The sequence below is a fragment of the Botrytis porri genome, assembly GCF_014898465.1.
Source record: "Botrytis porri strain MUCL 3234 chromosome Unknown BPOR_003, whole genome shotgun sequence".
Taxonomy (NCBI): domain Eukaryota; kingdom Fungi; phylum Ascomycota; class Leotiomycetes; order Helotiales; family Sclerotiniaceae; genus Botrytis; species Botrytis porri.
This window is the reverse complement of record NW_024066077.1, coordinates 694,557-708,465: the sequence shown is the minus strand read 5'-3', so window position 1 is coordinate 708,465 and position 13,909 is coordinate 694,557. Positions and strand designations below refer to the sequence as shown.

At 40.1% G+C, this 13,909-nt stretch overlaps 3 protein-coding genes across 3 annotated transcripts; 2 read left to right on the top strand and 1 right to left on the bottom strand.

The window, feature by feature from the left end:
- Positions 1-183: 183 nt before the first annotated feature.
- EAF01_002287 (uncharacterized protein) lies at positions 184-1,263 on the top strand (the record flags this gene model as incomplete). Its single annotated transcript, XM_038910539.1, has 1 exon — positions 184-1,263. One exon carries the CDS (start codon positions 184-186, stop codon positions 1,261-1,263), a length of 1,080 nt encoding a protein of 359 aa, XP_038773461.1.
- Positions 1,264-6,506: 5,243 nt separating this feature from the next.
- On the top strand, positions 6,507-8,026 carry EAF01_002286 (uncharacterized protein; the record flags this gene model as incomplete). Its single annotated transcript, XM_038910538.1, has 5 exons — positions 6,507-6,821; positions 6,881-7,063; positions 7,123-7,179; positions 7,238-7,598; positions 7,695-8,026. 5 exons carry the CDS (start codon positions 6,507-6,509, stop codon positions 8,024-8,026), a joined length of 1,248 nt encoding a protein of 415 aa, XP_038773460.1.
- Positions 8,027-9,296: 1,270 nt separating this feature from the next.
- Positions 9,297-12,275, bottom strand: EAF01_002285 (uncharacterized protein; the record flags this gene model as incomplete). Its single annotated transcript, XM_038910537.1, has 5 exons — positions 9,297-10,108; positions 10,286-10,735; positions 11,547-11,577; positions 11,640-11,957; positions 12,009-12,275. 5 exons carry the CDS (start codon positions 12,273-12,275, stop codon positions 9,297-9,299), a joined length of 1,878 nt encoding a protein of 625 aa, XP_038773459.1.
- Positions 12,276-13,909: the final 1,634 nt, after the last annotated feature.

The following is a 13,909-nucleotide window of genomic DNA, read 5'->3' as shown; positions in this document are numbered from 1 at the left end:
ACACATATTGCTTCGCCGAGAAGGGTTCTTGAATAACTTCATCCAAAGCAACACTTTTGCTAGTCCTCTCCCCTGCTTTTGACATATTGTTTGATCCTTCATACCAGCCCAGCGTCACCCCACACTTTACCGCGCATTGTTTCGTTTTTCGATAATTCAAAACCTACCATCTCTTATATCACTATGCCTCCTGTACCTCGGTCACCTATCAAATTGGCTATTCTTGATGATTATCAAGGAATCGCTTCTAGACATTTCGAGTCGCTCAAGTCGACCTTTGAGATTACCACTTTTCCAGATACTCTCTTACCCTACAATGACCCTTCAACTCCGGAACATGTCAAAAATCAGCTGGTGGAGAGGCTCAAGCCATTCACGATCATCTCATCTATGAGAGAACGGACTCCCTTTCCCGCATCACTCCTAGAAAAACTTCCCAATCTCAAACTCCTCCTCAATGCAGCAAGTAGAAATAAGGGTATTGACATGGAAGCCGCCAAGAAACTTGGAATTACTGTCACCGGTGCCTCGGGTAAACCAAAAAGAGGACCAGATAGCACCACGCAACATGCTGTTGCATTGATTCTAGGAATTGCGAGAAATGTAGCCTGGGACGATAAGATAGTCAAGGAAGGTGGCTGGCAAACCACGTTAGCAACTGGATTGAGTGGAAAAGCTTTTGGAACTTTGGGATTAGGTAGATTGGGCGCAAATGTAGCCAAGATCATGTATTCAGCGTTCGGTATGAAGATTATAGCATGGAGCTCAAATTTGACTCAAGAATCTGCGGATCAACAGGCTAGAGACAGTGGGTTTGATACTGAAGATGAGGATGGAGTGAAGGTTTTCAAGGTTGTGAGTAAGGAAGAATTGTTCTCCACGGCCGACGTGGTCAGCGTGCATTTGGTGTTGAGTGATCGTTCAAGAGGAATCGTAGGTGAAAAGGACTTGGATTTGATGAAGAAAAGTGCTTTGTTTGTCAATACATCGCGGGGACCTCTTGTTCAACAGGATGCCTTGCTAGATGCTTTGCAAAAGGGAAAGATTCGCGGGGCTGCGCTGGATGTTTTCGATCTAGAGCCTCTGCCAGAAGATAGTCAGTGGAGAAGCACTAAATGGGGAGAGAATGGAAGTAGCAAAGTCTTGTTGAGTCCGCATATGGGTTATGTGGAAGAAGGTACCATGAATGATTGGTATGAAGTACAAGCTGAAAATGTGAACAGATGGTTTGAGGGGAAGGAGTTGACACATGTACTGGCGTAGATAACAGATAGGCTCATCGTGTAATAAGAAATCATCCTGGTCGCTAGTGCGATATGGCGTCAATTGATGGGAATGAATTGAACCGGAATCTTTTATGCAAGTGCCTCTCTTCGCCGCAGTCAATTTTCTTCATTCGTTTACGTGTCTGTCTAGTGATCCAATATAACAGAACTTGGACGCACGATTACTTTTATTTTCCATCTAATTACATTATAACTCAGCTTCTTTCTCACAGACAGCTGCTACAAATTGATGCACAGCAATGGTGTCAGAATAAAAGGCACAAAGGTCTGAGAATCTCACGCGCATTTCCCTCCGTAGTCGACATGCCTACAATCATTTCGGGTGTTTCTCAATCAAAATTTGCATCAATCTTGATACACACATAACACTGCCTATGTTTGAACAAGATCGTTTCTTGACTCCCAGAATCTTCGTGACTGCTCTTTCCTACACTTTTTGGATCGTCTAAAATTCATAAGTCTAGCGGCTAAGACAACGAACACAAAAAGGAAGAAAAGGAAGAGTCCGATGGCGAGATTTTTGCAAGAAAAACCGCACGAACTCATGAGCGAGAAACGTCTAATTCAATCTGACATTGCCCATGAGGATTGCCATATTGCAATTTAGCTTCTTACACTGCGAACACTCAGAAGTCCTTTCATTTATCTCACGATCAAACTCTTTAGTTGTCACACTGTAGCTGGGACTTGAGAATTAAGTTTCTCCGTGTTATTCCACAATCAGCTGAAGGTTTGTATCTTAATGACTGTCATGACGATATAACGTAAGTCATGGCGTAATGCGTCTAATGGCGTAATGCGTCTAATTGCGGGGAACCACTCTATTAAAATCTCAATTACTCAACAATCAACTATAATACAATCTCCAGTATCACTTTCAGATTCATCTTCAACTTCTTCTCCAATATCCTCTTCAGTTTCAGTTTCATATTCAATTACTTTCCCTTTCCCTTTTCCTTTTTTCATTGTCTGTACCTTAGTAGCTTTTTCGACTTCCACTACTGCATCACATAATTCTTGCGTAGAAATATGAAAATGACCCTTCAAAACTAGTCTCTTTCCTTTCTTATGTATCGTACGTTTCTTCATAATAGCTCGTAAATTATTCGCATCGTGTTGATGAACAATACTTTGAGCTCGAAGTTGCTCACTCCCAATCGTCAATTTTCGAATGTATTGACGAACCGGGGTTGAAAGAGTCGTATCATTTTCAATTGTTGAATTTAAAAGGTTATTTGCTGTTTGTAAGATTGCTACATCCGGGGGTGAGCTATTGACGAAGACTTGGTTAAAAATATCAAATTGGGTTGGTTCTTTAGATATTTCGACTTCGGGGGTAAACTCTCGATCCAGTGTACGGAACACTCTCTGTGGATTAAATGGATGTAACCCAGCTCCCCGCCATGCCGATTCGATATTTTGATGATGGCATACGTCGGCTCGAGCTTTAATATATGCCTCCATCCATTCAATCTTTTGTATTCGTACAAGTTGAGCTTGATTCAAATCAGAAAGTGCTGCGGTGAGCCGTTTTTTCAATGGACCGAAAACCGCAACATCAAGTGGCTGAAGCAAATGCGAGGTATGAGGAGGAAGTATAAGAAGTACAATTCGATTTTGAAGGCAGTGAGCTATAAAGCTTCCACTAATATGAGAATCGTGGCCATCGCAGATGAGAAGCCGATATTTGCCACCTGCTTTTGCACGAGTTGCAGGTTCGAAAACGCGTTTTAGCCATTCTAATCCATGAAGATTGCTTGTCCAGCCCTTTGTATTTGCTGAAAAGAACCAGCTACCAAGAACTTCCTTCGGAATCCAATTTTGAAGGACATTTTTACCTTTAAAAATCCCGAGTGGTGGAAGAATGGATTCATCCGCACAAATACACTCTACCATTGAAATCCACTCTTGACGGCCTGGATGTGCTTGATGTTTTGTACGAAGTGTAGAATCGATAATAATTCGAGTTGATTCCATTGTCCCAATTGAATGTCCAGATTCATCCATATTATATTCGTCTTTCTTCTCAATTCCATAATCCTGAATCGCTTTTTGATACGCGTCAAACCAAGTACTACATGTTTCCCTGGTTGCACCATCCATTCTTACAGATTCAATTCGACGGCCAATAACAACTGTAAGATGAGGATGTCGTTTGATAAATCGTGGAACCCATTTATGACCAAGAAGGTGTTGTGGTGGGAGTTCAAGGGAGTCAAATGAGAGGCAATCCAAATTATAAGTCCGTTTTGAACGTAACTCCTCAACCAATTCTTTTAACAACTAATGGCCTGGTGAATAGCCACTAATTGTCAATTGCTTTATCCACTTAAGAAGTACATTCTCTTGTACAGCAGAAAGTTTCTGTTGCGATTGACGTGCTTCAGAACGCGATGAACCCTCTTTGACGCGTCGCGTCACAGTATCTTTAGAAAGCCCCAGTTCTTTTGCAGCTTCATATGAAGACTTATACTTTCCATTTTGAACTCCTAATACTGCTTCAGAAAGTCGAGATTCCATTTCCTGCACTTTTAAACTTTTTCGACGGACCATTGTTGAATTGTTGCTTTTTTGATGGGGTGGTCCCCCACAATTAGACGCATTACGCCATTAGACGCATTACGCCATGACTTACGTTATGCATCTATCTCAATGTTTAGATGCTAGCTGGGGATGCATGTAGATGATCGATTAGGCTATGTATTGTATTGTGTTGTGATATTAGTATGTTTGATTGAGTAGTTGTCTTGGTAATCTTCGCAGATGTTCAGTGTATGGTTTAAGAAGGGGTTGGCAAAATGGATTGACTTGAATGGGCAGATAGTGGGTGGAGAGAGGTGGCCTGGTTAGGTCTGGGAATATTGTGCGCTACGAGGGAGGATTTTGGAGGTCAGCTTGCAATTGATTAAAACTTCATTCTTTTTATCTTGTTATTGTAAGTATTTGGGGAATTATCTGGCGTATTCTCTCATTCGTCTCTTAGAGTTGGAAGTCAAGTGATGATTCTACGCCACGGATACTTATTACTCTAATCGTCGCTTGTGGTATAACGAAGCGGAAGAGAATCCAGACGAGGAAACCTTTGAATGTATCCCGCAAGTTCACTAAAGGTCTGATAGCTAATATGTGCATTTACAGTTGTTTATATAAATCAAGCAAACTAATCATATGGAATTGCCAACGCGAAACTATGGGGAACCATAGATGTGAATTCATGGGAGGAAACCAGCGCACGTGGAGTATTCTTTTTTGCCCTCTCTAAAATCATTTTTATTCACGACAAATCCACCCTCAACCACGACACAAAGACTTTTCAAGTCACAGCTACTACCTTGATCATTCCTGACACCGCATGTCTATCTCAATGGAAAAGAGCAATCATGGCAGAGAATCAGACGATTGCATCGGGCCCCTATCTTCTGCCCGAAAAGTTCTTTATAGAACCGCTGCATAACCTTCTAAAAGCACTGTACAGAATCTACAATGAATAGGCTGCGCACAAATTATCTGTACCTGTGGATTATCTGTGGATAATCCGTTCTGCGGGTTATCCGTTAGAGGTTCTATTCGCTCTGTGGATTATTTATCAAGGCTTTAAAATTACCCGCTTTATACAGGTAACCTGCGGATTATCTGCAAATAATCTGCGGGTATATGGGTAGACAGATTATCTGCGGATTATTTGCAAATTATCTGTAAATAATCCGTGGATATATAGATTCTCCGAAAAAAGTGGAGATTCGCTTAAAATATAAAGCTATTCCCAAATTATTTTCCAGCCCAAAAGTGATTCAAGCTTAGATTTATATTAATTTTTATATTAATTATAAAATTATATTAATATTATAAAAGATTATAAATAATTATATAATATATAAATAGGTGAATATTTGTAGGTAATTTGTATTCGCTTTATGGGTTATTCATTCAAATTTTTGAATTATTTGTTCTGCAGACGGATTATCCGCGGATTATCTGTCGAGGCCATTATCCGCCCCGCGGGTACTCGTTGCGCAGCCTAACGATGAATTTAAAATTGGATCACCAATGATAAGCTGAACAGGATTTTCAGTGGCTGACCACCCTAAGAGTTATCGATCGTGCTGATATTGGAATCATAGAGTATGTAGAGATTGAGTCCGTATCTAGAGGCGATGACCATGTTCGCATAGGGGTTTTCAGTGAGGGATACCAGTTTGAAGGAATTGCAGTTAATGATGTTGGAACGGAAATTAGGCTATCGTGTGGTTCAAGGTAGGTTCTGCTAAATTCTGAAGTCGTGTTAGATGCATGATGTTGTGCGAATAGAAAGCGATCTTCGACACAGGTGATTACTCGATCTGAAGGTTGCTCGATCCAAAAAGAGGAAGGGAATGCAGATGTTGCTCATTCAAAAATTGTTCCTTCATTTCAGATAGATGATAGTCATATAGCTGTCCAGAAAGAAAATCAGAATATCTTGAAATCAAGCTCAGGATGGAGGAGATGTAGAATAAGCTCGAAGCACTAGACTTATCGAATGAAAGACCATAGGGGCCTTTTGTATGCCAGGAATACACAAACTGGTAGGTATTCTTAGTGGAATATGGTGCATATTTGCTATTTCTGACATGTTCAGTCCTTCTGATCTGATACCAAGATCTTCTCTCATCTCGCTCAAAGAAAGTCGATGGATCACTTGATTCGAACAGGGCATAGGTGATCCGTTGCTGAATGCTTCGGATATCTGACAAGTGAGAATAGCTTTATTTTAGCCATTTGTTCAGTCTTCTTTTGCTTAGGTAGATAGATCTGCTCTGAGGAGATCAGATTATTGTCTTCACGATTTTCATCCGATCTCTTGTTGTGAACAGCAATGTCCAATTGGTTTAATGGGCGTGAAACTGTGGGTGAATTAAAATCTTTCCATATCTCACGTAACAGAATTTTTTGCCAGTTCCGAGGTTGTCAAGATTAAAGCATTGGCAACATTGAGCCTTGATATTTCACTCTAGTGGTCAAAATCGGATTCTATTCTTGGGCCATAGGGCAGTAGTAGCTCTATATGTTTTATACCTTGTCTAACCACGTCATTGTAGTATTATCTTCGGCATCATATTTTGGCAACGAGGTCGAGGAGATTTATACAAGGCTTTGGTTTAACAAGTTACTACTGATTATTGAAAATTTCTATTTCTTTTACTTAGCCAGTCAGGAACACAAAGCTGTACCTGAACGAAAATGGAACCGCAACCAAAAAATTTGGCTTCGCAGAAGCCGCAGACTGCTTCAAACAAGTCAGAATCAAAATCAAAATATGCCTTTACCCAGAACACTGTTTTGAGTGCACTTGATAGGACGCTCTTGGAAAAAGGCCTTCGAAAGCAATGGAAATTTTTCTCTGAAGATGATAAAATGTTTGGCTCATTGGATGTTCGTGGTGGTTACATCGCTCATGATATGTGCACCTGGCGCAAAGATATTTCATCGTCCAGCCCCAAAGACATCCTGAATTTGAAGCAATGTCTAGCTGGAAAGGCATTGCGCTTCTGGGAAGTAAGTTCTGCATGACGTCGTGATACAGAATAGACTCAAGCTAACATAGTTACTTGCAGAAAAATCCAGACCCAGAATGGATTCCGGGCGCGAAAGAAGAACAGGCGTTTGTAGAGGCTTACGATAATATGGTTAAGATCATCCAAGGCATACCTGCAGAAAAGGCCGACAACTATTCTGCTTATATGGAACATCGTTTGCGCTTGGCAACGTCAACTGATGGCGGAGAAATCCTTGGTCCTGTAAGTCTGAAGCGTGTTAACCAAGACTTGACGACACCACTGATCAGATACATCTTCAGCTTTTACATGAAGTGCTTTCCAATAAAGTGAGTAACCCTGAAATGAGATTTGCTGCCGTAAGTCCCCCAGGTTTTCACTCGTCAAATGACACAGACTGATATTAATGAACTTAAGTATCAAGCAGCAAAAGCCCTACACCCTGAAAATAATGTCAATATCGATCCCAAAGATGACATAAACGTCGACTATTCTCAAAGTGAGAAGCGGAAGAATTCGAAGAAGGTGACAACGAAGAGTTTAGATGGGAGAAACTTTGCGCTGTTGGTAAATAACTCTTCGGGCAAGAGAAAGAGACTTTCGGGCGACGAAGATAATGATGATGTGGAAACAGCGAAGAACAGAAATGATGGAAACGTCGTTAATGCAACAGCCGGTATCTCCACTGTCCATTCAAAGCCGCTTGAAGATGAGACATTTAAATCTCAATCAATTCCCAAGGAAGAAATTGCGGTTCGGGCGTCAAGAGCAGACTTACGTTTGACAATCAACTTGCCACCTCTCCAAAAGAAGAAGATCTTTAGCTGGATGACACCTAAAAAGATTGAAAACGATACATAAACCCCAAAGGGAGTCGGCACAAAGACAAATATCCCTTTTAGCCTTCGCGGTCCTGCTTACACCTCTGTTCTTGGAACTGAGACTTTTGGCACTGGACTTCGTACTTCTCGACTTCGCACTTTCGACACTGGCGGCAGCTCTACCACTCGAAAGTCTAACACACAAAAATCTAACAACGCCATCCTCGACAATTCTCCCAAGTTTGAGTTGTCAGATCTCACAACACCGCTCAGTTTACTCAGCAAGCCGAATAAGAGACGAAAAGTGACGGATGAAGACAAGGTTGAGGGACAAGATGACAAATTTAAACTTGATACTAGTGGACCGGACTGGGTACGAAAGTAGTGATAGATTGGAGTGATATTATGAATGGGATTGTGTGGATCTATAGACCTCGAAGCGGGGGCTGGGTTATTTCTTTATTTCTCTGTGTTGAGTTGTGAATATTTTGAGGTTAAAGTCCTGCGGGTCAGAGATTTTGAGTACGTTAGTAACACCACTCCAATAGCTGAATGAAAAATGTTCTATATCATTTGGAAGATGTTATGCTTGCTTGATTCATGTTTCGCGTTTTAGATCGTCATGGTTTTAGGCACTCTCACTTTGCTCCCCCTCTTTAGCTATCCCAAGATACTGAAAGTTATTCAACGTTTCTATGGAATTCATATCGATTTATGCTCACTCATGAGCTGTTACGTCTAATCAGAGATATCATGAGAAAATGATGTATGCTGTTGTATAGACTCTAGAAACCAAATGACTGCGCATCCTTGATCGGGAACTACAACATGTCTGTTGCCTGAGAGGACTAATCGTACATCTAGTAATGGAATTGACGAGGCTTCTAGTGGGAAAGCCGAAATTTGTATTTTAAATGTATTATAAACTTATTGGGTTCCTAAAGTTGGTGTAGTGTACGAGTTGGCTTCACGACCCGAAGTCTCGTCAACTCCATTACTAGGTGTACGGCTATAGTTGTATCATTACTCCCAAAGTCATCATCTCATACGAATTCATTATGAATTTTATTCAACTGAAACTTCTAGAATTGTTACGAAAGTCACCAAAATCCTCAGCGGCAACCATTCAACGTTCATTTTAAACTATTTTTTGTATATTTTTCTTGGTAGTAATCTAAACTATCGTTTTCGCTACCATAGTGTATTTATTCACCCATGGTACACTGCTTATCATTCTCATTCGCATTAAAAATATGTAACTCCAGCTTAATCTGCCTCTGTATCTGCCTTTGATATGCCTCTGTGTAAACTTTTAATACCACTCAGCATCATCATTTATTCATCGCTATCCAACCAGCGTACCATCTATCAGACATAGTCAATACCACCTCCCTCGCAAATCATGATGAAATACAATCTCCACACTATCTCCAGATCTCAAAAGACGCAATGAACAATGAAAGCAAAAATGAAATAATGAAATATAGACTCTGAACATCAAGTCAACGCAATTATATCTGTCCATGAAGTGGAAGATTCCACCGGAGGAAATTTTGCTGATCACACGATCCGGAACGTAATATCTCATGGTACAGCGAAGGTTAGAAATCCCGCGCAGTAGCGAAAAGACAGATTTATCCGGATTGTTGTATCGATTAAAGGGGTCTGGTTCTGCATTCTAGACAAAGTATTTTGCCATCGTGATGTATCTTGTATCCAGCGCGGGGGCATTTGATACACTTTCCACGAGCTAGGATTGGTCTTTTAGTACTCTTGGTTGCTTCGGGTAGAGTTGTATCGGCCTTTTTAACATTCTTAGAAGGATAACTAGAGGCTTTACTGGAAGGTGGTGATAACTTAGAGCCTGGCAAATTGAATTTTGATTTCGGTTTTGGACTAGGGTTTGTTGTGGTAGGAGGTAGTTGGCGTTGTTCATCAAATGATGGAGTGATTGGAGCTGGTGATGAATCTGGAGTTGGAGCCTGGGCTCCTTGCGAGATTGGTGTCGTTGCATTATTTGCAAGAATTCCGGCCGGGACAAGTTGTTCGATGGTGGCAACTACATCCTTAACAGCCTGACTTGCTGTTCTATCATTTAGCGCTCTAACAAGCAGAAAGACTTTTTGAAAGAACATAGCGTCGTTCCCAATTACGTGTTTATTATTCAATGCCCAACGATATACACCGCAGTGGTACAATTGCAAAGAGAACTCAAGAAATCTGACGATACCAAATGATCCTGCTGCATGATCAATAGCCGCAAGGAATCCAAGAGCTCCCTTTACACTGCAATCAGCAAGGAAGATGAAGTGATTCTTGATACGTTGACCGTCGCTCGAATCTCCAATAAACGTATTAATTTCTCGGAAAATGTTGAGCTGGTGATAACGCAGGGCGTCACTGGGTATTTGCGAAGTCTTCCCTGGCTTTTGCTCTTCAATCTTGCGTAACCTCTGAGAAATCTCATCTGTCTAGCGGCAGATATAACTGCTCAATAGTCTAGCAGGTTTGCCTTCGGATATAGTTGTGGCCTCGTCCATTATTGTGAATAGTCCGGCGCCCTCCAATTCCAAGAGCCTTTCGAGGTAAAACTAGGTTTTGGCCCCCACACGTTTCGACAGATCTATAATGGTCTTGAACATACCATTTTGGTGCCAACTGAGAAATAGCTTTAGATTTTCCTCAGATTTATAGCCAAGAGATGAAGCAACTGAATTGAAGACTCCAAATAAATTTTTACTCTGAACCTGAGAGAATTGAGCCATGTTCTTTTCGGTCCAAGATCGTTCACCCCGAAGAAAGTCCCCAGTTATATCCTTGATCAAATCTTCGCAGAAAAAATCCATCAAATACTGCAGAAATTCTAGTCGCTTCTTGCCATGTCTGATGCTCAATACTTGTAATCTGGCTAAAAACTTGTAACCGTCTTGTGACATGATCGCTATTAACAACCTTAATTTATCGTCGAGATCTTTTACCAATGCGATATTGCCCATGACTCCTACACTTCCGTAAAACTTTTCGAGATCAGTGAGTGGAGGCAGCCTTTCTTGCTTTGGCGAGGGGCTTATTGTAGTGTAGGCAATAGTATTTCCTATAATTAATATACGGATTGATTTAGTGATAATTATTGAATTTCTTTAAAATATTGTTGTTTGTGGTATTAAAAGTTGTATTATTGAAAGTATTTAATATTATTTAGCTATTCAATATTATTAGCAATATATTGAAATACTGGAATTCAATATAAAATATTCATTCCTATTCAAATTAGATTAGAAGTTAGGGATTTCATTTCAATTTGAAATAAGGAATGGAATTTTATTATCTAATTTGAATAGGATTGGATATGTCATATTGAATTTCAATATTTCAGTATATTACTAGTATTTTTAGATATAAAAATAATTACGAGAATAATATAATTCCCTTTTCAAACACACTAGCTATTATATCAATATACTAATACGCACCACAGTTTCATGTTACGACGGATAACATTGGATCATGTGATAAGTGTTATGTGATAGGACGTTGGAGCTTTTGGAGCTTAGGATCCAAGGAGCCAGGAGCTTTTGGAGCTTAGGATCCAAGGGATCTAAGTAGAACAGAACCATGGGTTCTGTAAAGCAGGAAGGTTTATATAAAGAGAACGAGTTTCATTACAATATAGAGCTTTGTGCTCAAGAACAATCATTAGTTTCATTACTATAGTTATAAGAATTGCAACCAATTACAACCTTATTGAATTCCTATTTGAAGTCTAGTTTAAACTATCTCAAAAGATCTCTAAACACTTCCACGTAACCCTAGAGGCAGCTCCCGTAACATTTCACTATAGTACACTATTGTCTACACTGGCTTATTGTGTCTGTTGTCGTTGATAGCGTGGTCTTTTCTTGTACCAAAGTTGGTTCGATCGTGGAAGTTATCGGTCTTGGCATCTCCTGAGAATCTCTATTAGTAAACATGGAGAGAAAATGGTGCAAACTTCCTACCTTAAACACAACATTTGGTGCACAAATAATCTCAGGGTAAGCATTGGCTGCTGTGCAGGTCACATGAGAAAGGCGGCAGACTTCAAACGCGCTTGTGTACTGAGGAGGAGTTCCACAGCTTTTTTTAGGTACCCCTTTCCTCTCGAGACGATCCCTCAGTTTATCCTTGGCCTTATCTTCCAGATACTGCATGAAACTTACCAGATCCTTCTTGTCCGTGCCATTCTCGTAGACACCATCACCTAGTTCTGCCATAAAGTCTGTTATCAACTCTTCCGTCTTGGAATTCTTCCAGTAGAGGGAAGGTGAGGGGCTGTTCTGAAGATGTTAGAGAGGGTAATGCGGGCTGAAGCGATTCAAATCTCTTACTTGAATCCAACGAATAGCTTGTTTAGCTACATCTATCTCTCCTTCGACGTGGCTCCTGACTTTATTCTTGGATTGGAATTCGGGAATCTTGCTGAAAACATGTGTGCCTGATAAAAACAGGGTCAATCTTTTGTTCTCAAATATATATTTGGGTAGGTCGCAATGGTGTCTTTGGCAGAATTCGTGAAGCTGGAGAACTGAATCAGCCTTTCTTGCAACACTATCGCGTTGCGTGCGTGATCCTCGACTTTTAGCATTTGATTCCATGATGGTAAACTCTTTCACTAGCTGTCATTTTTGTCGATGATATTTTGAAAGAAAGAATTGTTTTGACCATGTCACAGGATAAATTAAAAAGGTTAGACGAAGAATTGAGTATTGGAGAAATGATTGCGAAAACTCAGATCAGGACGAGATTGCGACGAGTGAGTGAATTTGACTCAGGTGTTGCAAAAATTAACCTGATCATTTAGTTATTCTCTACTTACACTTCACATAATGGCTCGGTGTCAGTCTTGCTTTAAAGGCCATCCACATCATTTTAGTTGCAGCAGACATGCAAGTAACGAGAATATTGGTAGTTATCATGGAGCAGGGCTTGAGTCAAATTGAGCACAATGGCAAAATGTATTTTCAAGGTTTTGTCACAGCTGGATGAAATAGGTGTGCCAGATCTTCGCAACCATTTGATGGATTTGTATGCAATAAGGAACAGAGATGTAAATTGAACTATAGAACATAATATTTGAATAAGAATTACATTCAGAATGAATTTGAATATGGATCGGCGGTCACAAATTACTAACTTGTAGATTGGAATCGAAGTTTACTACTACTAATCGTCTTCGAAGTATTGGCATCACGAGGTATAAGTGATGGACAGTATGGACCGTTACTATAGGAGATTCAGAGGACATCCGATGAGGGGAGAAAGGTGAGATTAATTTGGATTTCTTCCTTACTTTCTTCACTTAGAGGCATATCGCATGTTCGGCGTAGCATAGGCTATAGATAGACCAAATAGATTAAAGATTTACCACCCATATGTATAAGTTGTAGAAGCAAATAGCTCTAATAGTTGGCTGTCATAAACGGTTGACTAGTTCTTAGTCGGGGAAAGCAAATTGTCCCTGCGAGATTTTATCTATATTTCTTACTAAAATCAACGAAATCTAGTGTTTTGTGATAAAAAATCTTATTTTTGGTACACCATTATTAACTTTTGAATAATCTCAGAAGCACATGTATTGTTAGCTTTATCAAACTAATAATTGTTTACTGTATAGTATTTACTAACATTAATTATATTTTATAAATCTAATTAGTGTTAAAATCTCATAAGAACAATTCAATTTTCAGGGACATCTGCTCTTCCTAACTGAAAATTAGTCGGCCGTTTATGAGAGCAGACCAGTATTGATATCCACTAGATTCTTGTACAGCCGTCGTTTCTTTATAAAGCTAGCAGAAAAGCATCGTAATGGTTCTCCTGGTTTCCTCTAGCAAGTGGTTTGTGTTATCGAGTATTAAAGGCAGCCTAGACATTCGAAGGAATGAGCAAAATAAGATGAATAAGATACTTGGTTCAACCACTTGATAAAATGTTGTAATAGTTGTACATATACGAACACGGGGAAAGAAAGAGAGGCAGGAGGAATAAGAGGCCGGCTCAGGCAGCACGGGAAACAAGAGAACCACAAAAAGCCAACAAATAAAAATAGAAGTACAGCTTGACCAGCAAGCTGAGCACAACAAGAGAAAGAGGGCATGCATCTTGGGATGAAAGCGCAACGCGAGCAAGCCAAGAAAATTCGCTCTCTCCAAAGGGGCCGATGGACTTGATGCAAGGTGTTAATTAGACTATTGCGCTATACATACTTCTATTTGATTGATATCGCTTT